The sequence below is a fragment of the Aspergillus affinis genome, assembly GCF_023601865.1.
Source record: "Aspergillus affinis strain CMG 70 chromosome Unknown NODE_124_length_105727_cov_84_656186, whole genome shotgun sequence".
Classification (NCBI taxonomy): domain Eukaryota; kingdom Fungi; phylum Ascomycota; class Eurotiomycetes; order Eurotiales; family Aspergillaceae; genus Aspergillus; species Aspergillus affinis.
Genome location: NW_026515905.1, coordinates 94,771 through 105,325, shown reverse-complemented (window position 1 = coordinate 105,325; position 10,555 = coordinate 94,771). Strand labels below are relative to the sequence as shown.

The window sequence follows — 10,555 nt, the reverse complement described above, 5'->3', positions numbered from 1 at the left end:
AAAGAGACTATTAGCATCTAGACTGAATCTAAGTGTGACGAACGGCTACGCTGGCGATAAGGAATCGCGGAAATGTAGGATATGCATTCAACGAAGAAACTAAGCTAGGTTGTAAAGCTAGTCCCGATCGGGTAGTTAGGTCATAGGGTATCGCGAAGGTCTTCGGAGGCAGGTCACAGTCCGTGACAATATTTGTATTCATTCTGGAAGAAACTTCGCCCCCTCCCCACCCCCCAGGTGACTCATTTATGACGTAGGGGGCAAACAAGGCAATCAATAGTCAACTTTAAATGCTCCCTGGCAGCAGCTAGCCTGTACATTGTTTCTCTCTTACTTCGTTTGTTTAATTATTTCCCGTATCTCATATGTCTCGGAATGGATTCACAACAGAGTAAGAGACCCCATCATAATGTAAGTTTCACCTTTCAGCAGCTCTACTATAGCCTTATTAATCCGTTCATTCTTTAGCCACTGACAGAAGATGAGAGACATCTGTTACGTATCTATGGAAGGTTACCTCATGGTGGAGGTTTGCTTGGACAGCAGTCTAAGGTGTGTTACATAACCTTGCCACTCAGGAACACTATCTGATGGTTAGAAGAAGCGGGCGTAATTCGACTCGGGAGATTTTGCTGTTTCTTCAGCCGATCGCGTGACTGATAATGGAAAAGTCAAGACTGGCACCGCCCATCCTCAACGACAAAGTATTTCGCAACCATATGCCCCTGTTCCTAACACTAGTAACATCAATAAAGATGCCAATAAAGACATTCGTGCCGAAAGCAGCCCGGAAGAAGCAGCTAAGAGTCCACTTCGCTTGCAACAAGATACCTATGAATGTCAGAGAGATATTGAGAAAGATAATAGTCCTGGCTAAAAAATATCGAACATCTCCCATAACCCAGTTATATTTCATCAGCACAAGTTTGGTATGATGATGGTACCTAAGTTGACAGGATAAAGTTTGTTTAGTATTGCCGTCGTTAATTTTGGTGTTTATGAGAACGTAGTATTTCGTCAAAAGAAAATAAAAGCTTTGATTAGATAGTAAACCGCACTGCAATTTGCTCATATTAGAAGAAATTCCAAATTGTTTCCTTTGCGCTATGAGAAATGGCAATCTGGTTGACAACTTCACAAAGTAACCAATTTTGCCCCAGGATGTGGCAGAGTCGTTCTCGGTTTGTGAGTTCCCAGTTCCACCTTTCGGGAAAGGTGCGCTCGCGGGTTAACAGAATCAGGGTTGTCTCGAGGGGAATGTGGTCTGAATCATGGTCTAAGTCTTCCTGTGGAAGGCAGCGGATGAGACTATCTTGAAGCCTGGTCGTGGCTAGGGAGAGGTCGATCGTCGATTCTGCACCTCGGGCTCGGTAAGTGACTGTCCCTGCTTCATAGAGGACAGCGAGATCGTATTCCTCAATCAACCGAAGTGTTTCTTCTGCCTCCAGGTCTGCTCTTTCCGTCGTCAAGCCGCCCCAGTGCGGGTGATGCAGGTTGATGTCTCCCACGACGATCTGCTCTACTTGCCGCCATTGCCCCCATCGCTAAGTGGAGCACGGGAAGAGCACTGTTTCCACGCGTGCGATGTGAACGCACGCGCAAAGCCATGATTTTTAAATCACCACGGTCGTGCGTGAGCTAAGTTCAACCCCTTGTTGACAGGCCACCTTTCGTGACCTACAACCTTCAACCCAGTTCACGTGCTTACCATTGCGGTAAATGGTGAGCGGCAAGTGGTGCAACGCAAGCTATCCAGTGTACTAGGCAGACGTTATTCGCCCCGGAGCTGTTGTTCCGTTCCGTCTTGGTATGATCTTGGTTGGCAGGTGTACCAAAAAAAATCTAGGTAAATGCGAAGGGTGCGCAGATTATACTGCTCACAAGAGGGGTTTCAGTGGGTTTCCTTCAGAGAGCACGCTTCGATTTGTTCTGGACATGGTCAGGAGGCTAGTCAATCGTCACAACTGGACATCAGAGGAGCAAAGTATATTCTGTTGCGAAGGCTCTAAATAATCGTGACAAATAAAGTACGCTCTAATGAAACAGCCACCAATCCAACGATATCTCCACTAATTAAGTTTAGAGAGATAAACATGTAAATGAAATGGACAAGGGCCTCCAGCATTAGACAAGAACAACCGACGCTCATGTTCGAAGGCCATGGGCATCCTCAGCATGCCTCCGCAAGTGCATCTCGTGCAGGAGGGACAGCTCGCAAAAATTACATTTGCGGTCCATCAAATGTGATGATTTGAAATGCCTCTTCACTCCATTATAGTCAGAGTATGCCTTAGGACATTGGAAACATGTGAATGTTTGCTCTGCATTCGGGATCTCTTTTCTGCCAGAGGTATGTTCCTTCTCTCACGACGCAATCAGTGATGCATCAGCCTTTATCTTGCGAGCTGGCGGAGATGGAACTACATCGTCATTGTCGGACGGCGCAGAGCGCTTCGGTCGTCCCCGAAGGGGCCCACCCTCCTGAGTCGTCACCTCATTGACTCTCATCTAGTCCATGCGCACGACGGGATCAGCTGTAACTGGGAGGCCTGTCACAATGGCCCTAGGTTCACCGAAGTCACCGAACTTTTGGCCCACACTGCTAGGGTGTACGCATATGATGTCAATATTAAACTGTGTCATCTCCCAAAAAGGCTACAGCTTACTTGTAGCGATATTTCATCTGCCAAAAGCAGAGACGTATCTTTGGAATCAGAGAATCGGCAAGGTATCAAAACCCCCGCCTCCTCTGTCGAAGTTGAGATGGCAGTTATTGACCCACGCTTGATGAAACCCCACCCTATCGCTATCACGAAGCCTTCACCATGTTGGTCAGGCACTGAAACCTCCGCCTCTTCCGTTGGCTCCGAGGCGACAAATATCGACCTATGCTTAACAGATATTCCAGCGAGGCGACTATTGAAGGGAGATAGAAAAGCGACAGATTCTGGCCCGAAAACTCAATCAGAACATGCAACTCGCTCATCTCAAAACCATGCCCCCCTAGAAGAGCAGCCTAGGAAAAGGCGCGAAAAGGGGCGATCAAGAAGATCCAAAATTTCCATCACAAAGTCCACGCTACGTCGATCAAAGAGATTGCAACACCAGTGATTGGCCGAGTTGTGGTTGCGGTTGCGTATTAAATTCTGTGTTTTAATTTGATAGCCAACTATTTTGGTTTTCCAGATCGGAAAGGAACGGTGCAAAGAGAATTGCTGGTTTTCTATACTCACAGCTACCGTTGATTCTCAATTAATTGATAAGTGTACTATTACTTTGATCTGATTAAATCAACTGGTTCTGAAGATACAAAGGACCCCCTATTTGTGAGTTCAACGAAGGCTAGTGGAGAAACGAGGTGGTGAAATAGAAATTAGAATTCAAAATTATTGAAATCTAAACATGAGACCGCAGAAAGTGGTTGTCTTCTGAAGTCGTGTTGATTGAAAGGATTGGTCGAGCCCCCCCCGGGGACCCCAGATCTCTGGCAAGAAGATCAGCTGTAGGAGCGGTTTCATTCCATTTTCCGTCCGGCATTCTTTTTACGGTTGAAAGTCATCTGTAGCCAGCAGGACTGAGACGGCCAGTAGAACTTTATTGAGTTGTTTCAGTCTAGCTCAAAAACGGTGTCGAAGGTTCCATTCCTCTATAGATGACGCCATTGTGGAAGATTGTGGCAGAAATATGTGGGTCTACCGAAGAAGTGATTATTCAACTGAGTTATATGATCATATTCAAATGAATGAAGGTCTTGATTCTTTCTAACTACACGATAAAGAAGCCGATATTTATGCAATTTCAGGGGCTTCACGATCGTCATAAATGAGCGGAATTACATGATTTATCGTCATAAATCAATACGGTTGCATGATCGGTCAAGCAAGGCGATCTCCCGCGGCCACAAAGATCTAACTCCACATGACTTTGTTTCGGGCACGAACCGAGTGGTAATACCCGCGACACCGTTTCTGGACCAAACTGAAACAATTCGATTAAGTTCTCCTCTCGGTCCTGCTGACCCTCTCAGGAGTCTCTATTCCTGTGGGAGACTAGTCCTGCGTGAGACTCGTGAGTTTGCCGCCTAGTTAGGCCTCGCGATAGCCGTCAATGATCACATTACCAGCGAGGGGTTTTTGCCATTGGATATAGCTAGTCCATTGGATATAGCAAGTCGTGGGCGAAACGCGCACGGTAGAGCGGACTTCCCCATATATTGCCGCTGGGAATTTAGGTTGGGGAGCGTTACGCCGACGAGCGCTCGCAAAGTGACCACGCCAACCTGGAAATATAATTTAGAGTTTTTGTATGATTGGAAGCCATTTTGCGACTTTACGCATTATCATTTTCTATTGGCTCGGCCCAGCGAACGCTAAAGCAATCTGTAACGCGAACCCTAGCGGTATCTTCATCGCATTGGGTCCCATCCGTCACTTGGATAGCGAGCCGCCGCTGAACCGCCCCCATTCTGCGTCCCTGCCCAAGTGATAGTACTTTCGATCGGAGTGAGAAGCCAATAACCTTGAAATACACGATATCCTTAGTCATCCACATGGCTTGCCTGCCTCCTATTTAAGTACATTCCCTCGCGGATTGACTGACTCCTCTGATCCCTCCACTGACCTACCCTTCTTCTTCTACATGGCAAATGTCTTGCCCAGAACAGACCAAGAAGCAGGGCTGATAATAAAAAAGGAAAATGATGGGGAGAAAACGGTGGGGGACCGAGTACCCCTTAAGCGAAGCAGTGCGCTCTCCTTTCCTTCCACCTAACAGATAAGAAGTGTGAGCTAGACTGACAGTTTTTTGATGACCAGGGGTGGACTTCGAAGACGATGAGTCGACAGAAGATGGCTCTGAGTACAACCGATCGGATGAGGCCGAGGAAGAAGGATGATGGACGGAAAATGATTGCGAAGATGAGAGTGAAGATTTCGATCACGAACAGGAAATTGAGGAACACGAGTATGCCACCTAATCTCCTGAGACCCGTTGTTTTCCAAGAATATTTGGCATTGAACGTGAGTGGGGTATCTCGATGCTACTATAATACAGGTTTGAGAGGAGATGGAAGAAGTATGGTACATGCGACGTGAAATATCAGGACAGCATCGCTTCAATAGACCAGGCTAGGCACCATTCAGGAAAAGCTTCGTTCCCTCATAGCAGCCGATATACATCGCACTGCCAACCGTCGCCGTCAAACAAGTCAATCGAGAACCACGGAAGAAACCCGCAATACCCTCTCTGAGCAAAACTTCCTGAGCAACCGCAACTGCCCCAAGTCGAGCCGAAAAGGTCGCCCCAGAAGACGCACCCCTCATCTTCGAGTTCACAATAGAGAGCCGAGATACCTGAACATCACTGCCAACCGCGAGCCTCATCCGTGTCTTGACAACATCAATAGGAACAAAGAACCAAGAAGAACACCCACCTGCAAGTCCAGCACTAAGCACAGTAGTCTGCATCTGCAGCGAAGCAGAACCCTCATACGTCTCATTCAACGACTCCTTAATGGACTCATACAGACAAAACGTCAAGCAGATACTGGGTAATTGCCCTGCAACCAAAACCCAGTACCCAGCCCAAAGAGCAGAAGGCTGCCTATAAAACTGCTTCAAGGTCTGCATCGAAGCGGACGGCCCACTAGACGGCGTTCGAGGCTTACGAGCAATCTGCGCATTCTGCTTCAGGACCTCGGCGGGATTCATCAATGCGCACGCAACGAGTTCTGCAGCTGCACTGCTGACAGTGTGCAGGATTGGACGCGGTACGTCTTGGAGGTAGCCTGCGACTTGAGCTCTTTCAAAGGCTGTCTTTGAAGCATCGTATGTTGCGAAGAATGCGGCTGAGGAAGGGATACCGGCGAATAGTGTTGGGCCGAATCCTTGGTACAGGCCTGTGAATAAGGAGCGTCTTAAGGCGCCGTTGCTATGTTTGTAGACAGTGCTGTAGTCTTTTGATTGTATTCGTGTTATCATCGTGTCCATTGGGTGTATCGCGATCTCGCTGCTTAATGCGGCGATTGCTGCTGCCTGTTTCGTTCAATATCTTAGCTTGAATAAATTCGAGGGTAAAAAAAGGTGATTGGGCTTACTGCGACCACGTCTAGTCCATATTCTGTTAACATATTCGACGACTCACGAATACCAAGATATCCTTTGCGCATCGAGACTGAAGGTTTAAGAAAGATGTTGGTTGTGGCAACATTTCTGAAGGGCGTCGGCTTGCGATTTACTGCCGTGCTCGGCCTCCGCGGGCCCCGACCGATTCCATTCCACGGGAGGCTCTGCATTCACATCATGAACAATGATGTCGGTCTCGCATACTCGTGGAGACTGAGTCATGCTGAGAACTAGATGGCTAAAATATGTCTGCAATACTTGTTGATGGAGAATCTGGTGCGTGATGATGAGACTTTGCTCGAGTACCCAAGATTTCTTGGACTATTCAACAGTGTATTGATCAGATCACGTGAGGGAAATGGATCTAACTACCTATACCCTGTTGGTCTAGGTGCGGTTTATGAGTTGCAAGTGTGCTGAGAGTAATGGTTCTGTGCGCCGCGTTCCTGGCATCGTTCAGTGTTCAGTGGCTGCTCGTAGAGAATGATTATCAAATCTGAAACGTTCTTGCCTCTACTGCCACAATGACTCATACTCGATTGCACTCACCCCCGCCCTATGTTTTATTCTCGATGTCGTCTGTCTTATAATATTCGGTACGCACAATCCCGCGATGCGTTTGGGCTTGCATGTCACAGACTGTGACCTGCCTCCGAAGACGTTCCTTCGCGATACCCTATGACCTAACCACCCGATCGGGACTAGCTTCACAACCTAGCTTAGTTTCTTCGTTGAATGCATATCCTACATTTTCGCGATTTCTTATCGCCAGCGTAGCCGTTCGTTACAGCGTCATACAAATACGCCCAGTAGCGAATTTCGCGATAACCGTATCATATCCGACTCTAGTGTCAGATTACTATTGCAGTCTCGCAGCTGTTTGTCGCGCGTCTTGACCAGGATGTCTGAAACATCGGAAAAGAAGACTTTCAGAGTATTACACGAGTCGATAGACCAGACCTTACGCAGAAAGAGATTTTACCCAGAATGGCCTGAGATAGAAGAAGTTTGGGCAGAAAACATTTTCTCAAAATCAGTAGTAAATAGATACGAAAGAAGATTGCTTCTTACCCGGGCCTAAAGATATGAAATGCGGGTTAATCGCATTCAAAGAATTCAGACAGGATACCAGGAAGGAAAGAATATGGATAGCGGATGAGTTAGGCATAACTCCTTCAGTATTCGATGACACAGTTAGCGGGGCGCTGGAAACGGCCCTCATTGCACCGTCCGGCTGCCGCCCTCCAACGCCTGCCGTTGGTGGGCATCTCACTGTCCATTGTAGTATAGCGCTGACCGCTTTGGGGATCGCGTTGCCCTCTCGCCGCTTTTGCGGATTGCCCCTGCCGCCCCAAACACATCCACTGCATCTATATAACTCTGTCCTCTCTCCCTCGAACGACCACGCACTTTCTCTTCCCTTTTCCCTCTTCCCTCTCCCGTCCTGCCTCGCCCGGTGCACTGCGCCCTTCCAACGATGCCGCGTTACCCGTCCACTGCCTTTTTCCAGTTTGGCGCCGTCCACTCCCCTTCCTTCGCCCCCTTCAGCTACGGCGTCGCCGGCCGGTCATCTGGATGATTGAGACTTTGAGACCTGTTTACCGTCGCCTTATTGGCTTGTGAGCTATCCACTTCACCCCCTGATGCTGTACTGCTGCTGATTACTGTAGTCATGGGGCCTTTCAATAGTAAATTCCGCCAGCTGATCGGCACTCTGGAGTTTTTGGCTGTTGCTTCTGGCATGCCACCCCATTTGCGCTTTCTGTCGAGAACTCCTTGATCCTCAACCGTCCTTCTGCGATCTCCCATATCGAATAGCTCGATTTGCTTCTTCAGCCGGGCCCCAAATGGTCCATATAGGAAAGACAACCTCCTGGTTATCCAGCTACCAGGTCTAACTTGCGGCGTGCGAGTGACGCCTGGGTGAACCAGGTTGCGCCCCTCCCCTCCACGGCCGTCTTCGACCCCACCAGGATCGATTCTTTTTGCATATCTTTGCCTTGCTTACCAGCCAATGGCAAAATTGCCGCATCCCTTTCATTTCAGCATGTTTGGCATGCGAGGCTTGGAGCTGTAACGCCCAGATACAATTGGTGCAGGACACCGGATCCCGGCCTTCAGGCAGCCCTCGCAGGACCCTGCCACTTCCCAAGCATAATCTCCCTGCGCGGCCACCAGCCGAAGTTTGTGTGCCTACCAATGCGGGCACTCAGCCGTGTCCACTATCCTCAAGCTCCCAATTCCAACCACGGGAAATAGCTACATCCAAACCGCATACATATACCGAGACCCCTAAGCACAGCACAACATCTCCAGACAATTTGGCGCCTATTGTCTCAGAACCGGCTATGATTTCTCGCTATGATCTTCAAGACAGCACCGATATCCCAATCAAGCCGCCCCCCTTCCGGGGAGATTTTGCAGAGGATGGTCTATCGTCTCCAAGTATATCCAGCTCCGATGACTATCTGGAAGGTTTCTTGAGGCCTGCAGATGCACAGGACGACATTCCCATTGACCTGGTAATCCTGGCCAGCCACGGGTCTTGGGAGGATATGGACCTCCAGCTATCAGTCCCACAAGTCGCCGATAGCCTCATCAATTCCGAGACGATTTGTCCTTATCCTGACCCTCCGCCTGTTCCTCACAACCCAATTGGTCATTCTCGAGATCCCAGCGAAGGGGCTAGTGGCCAGAATGACAGCCCTCCGCCAAGTGACCACCCTCATATCCCTGACAGTCAACAACTGCGCCCCTCCTCCCAACAAGACACCGGCCCCGACGAATCCTACTCTAACAGCTCCCGTGGAAATCACCACGTCAGTGGAAAATCCACTGGTACCAAGCGAAAGACACAACAATTAGATGAGGGCGCTCGGAAACGGTCTCGAGCTCGCTCCACATTGCCCTCCAAGGAGAACTCCTTCACTGCCCTTCGTTCTCATTTTGTATCTCTACCACTCGACGAGCGTTTGCAGTTTCTCTCTTGGCTATTTGAAGGCGCTTTGTCACGTTGCATGTCAGACTGTGAACAAGGAGATGCATGGTCAACCAGTCACTCGACTCTCCCTGGTGCGATTGAACAAGCACGGCGAGGTAGCACAGAGGTCCAAGGAAGCTCAAGGAAGCGTACAGAATGGTCTCCGGAAGAGTCGGACCTTCTGCTGAAGCTGCGAAAAGACGAGAAACGGCCATGGGCAGAGGTCACGAGGTTATTCTCGGAGGAATATCCAGGAAGAAGTTCAGGCGCGATCCAGGTATACTGGAGTACGACCCTTAGCAAGAAAGAGGATTAATGTTTCGCGGGAAAGTATATACCACATTTCGGACTGGTTTACAGACTACAACATGCAACCGTCCTCCCCCAGGAGCCTAGCACGGACCCGTGCTCCACCACTCTGGCTCAACCGGCGACCCCAGCATGAGGAGCAGCCTAGGTTAACACCATTACCCAGCTGTGTACTTCGTTCTCGAGCGGAAAAATGGTCAAATTGACTGCCTGTCACTCTTGATACTCTGTTGTGTCTTGGAAGGTCCCCCTCAGCTTTCTCAGAGCCAGTGCCATTGAAAGACTCCGCGACACCAATTTCGTGTCCTGCAGATACAGACCCCTGTGTGACCGCGCCCACACCCGAACAAGCAGGCAATGCCTCTGGCAGCCCACCCGCGCGGGGTGATTCCCAGCAAGAATCAGCCAAGCAAGAGTCGCCCATCACAGGAGCAGGTCACTCAAACAGTATTTACCCTCGACACTGCGGAAAGGATATGGAGCCACATCAGTCACCTGATCTGGGTAAACATCCTGCTCCGAGGCGATCAGTGTCCCAGAGTAACGATGCGAGGGAGTTGATTAGAAGTTGATGGGAAAAGTCGAGGTGGCGCAGACAACTTGCTTGCCACTAATGCTGGGGCGCAGTCCCCCAGCCTGAGAGGATCGCTGCAAGCGGCAGTTCCGGGTTGAAATACCACAAGAGTCTGGGGAAAGATCTTGGGAGATAATCTATCCGTAGTTAAAGAGGAAAATGAGGACCTGTAAATTCCCTCTTGTGGTTTTGCTGTTTTCGGGCTAGCCACCCAATACGCCGTATGGTCATCACCGCCCGTCAGCTCCTCAAGAACCATCCTTGCTGTTCTGACCTCCCAATCCCTTCTTTTCCCAAAATCCCCTCCCATATTCTGCACCCACGCGATCGCGATCCGTCGTCTCAATTACTCCAAAGACTCCCGCCCCTTTCGCCCCCCTTCGCCCTCTTTTTCTTGTCAGAAATTGCGCCAGCGCCCTTTTTCCATCACCTCCCTTTCCAGATTCTCTGCCCCGTCAGTTTGGACTAGATACTTACTGTCTTCTGATTATTGTCAGTACTCTCCTTCTTTCTTGTAGTATGGAGCTCCCTCTCCGCGCCTGTATTAAGTCTCTTTCGGGTCTCCTTCCT

General features: G+C 49.4%; 3 protein-coding genes across 3 annotated transcripts; 1 reads left to right on the top strand and 2 right to left on the bottom strand.

Moving 5' to 3' along the window:
• Positions 1–1,073: 1,073 nt before the first annotated feature.
• Positions 1,074–1,711, bottom strand: KD926_001262 (putative RNA-directed DNA polymerase from transposon X-element; the record flags this gene model as incomplete). Its single annotated transcript, XM_053104956.1, has 2 exons — positions 1,074–1,544; positions 1,709–1,711. The coding sequence occupies 2 exons, from the start codon at positions 1,709–1,711 to the stop codon at positions 1,074–1,076; spliced, it is 474 nt and encodes a 157-aa protein (XP_052951855.1).
• A 3,415-nt stretch (positions 1,712–5,126) lies between these two features.
• KD926_001261 (putative mitochondrial carrier protein (Pet8)) lies at positions 5,127–6,344 on the bottom strand (the record flags this gene model as incomplete). The annotated part of the gene is made up of 3 exons (XM_053104955.1): positions 5,127–6,032; positions 6,095–6,171; positions 6,236–6,344. 3 exons carry the CDS (start codon positions 6,342–6,344, stop codon positions 5,127–5,129), a joined length of 1,092 nt encoding a protein of 363 aa, XP_052951854.1.
• A 2,126-nt stretch (positions 6,345–8,470) lies between these two features.
• Positions 8,471–9,418, top strand: KD926_001260 (SANT/Myb-like DNA-binding domain-containing protein; the record flags this gene model as incomplete). The annotated part of the gene is made up of 1 exon (XM_053104954.1): positions 8,471–9,418. One exon carries the CDS (start codon positions 8,471–8,473, stop codon positions 9,416–9,418), a length of 948 nt encoding a protein of 315 aa, XP_052951853.1.
• Positions 9,419–10,555: the final 1,137 nt, after the last annotated feature.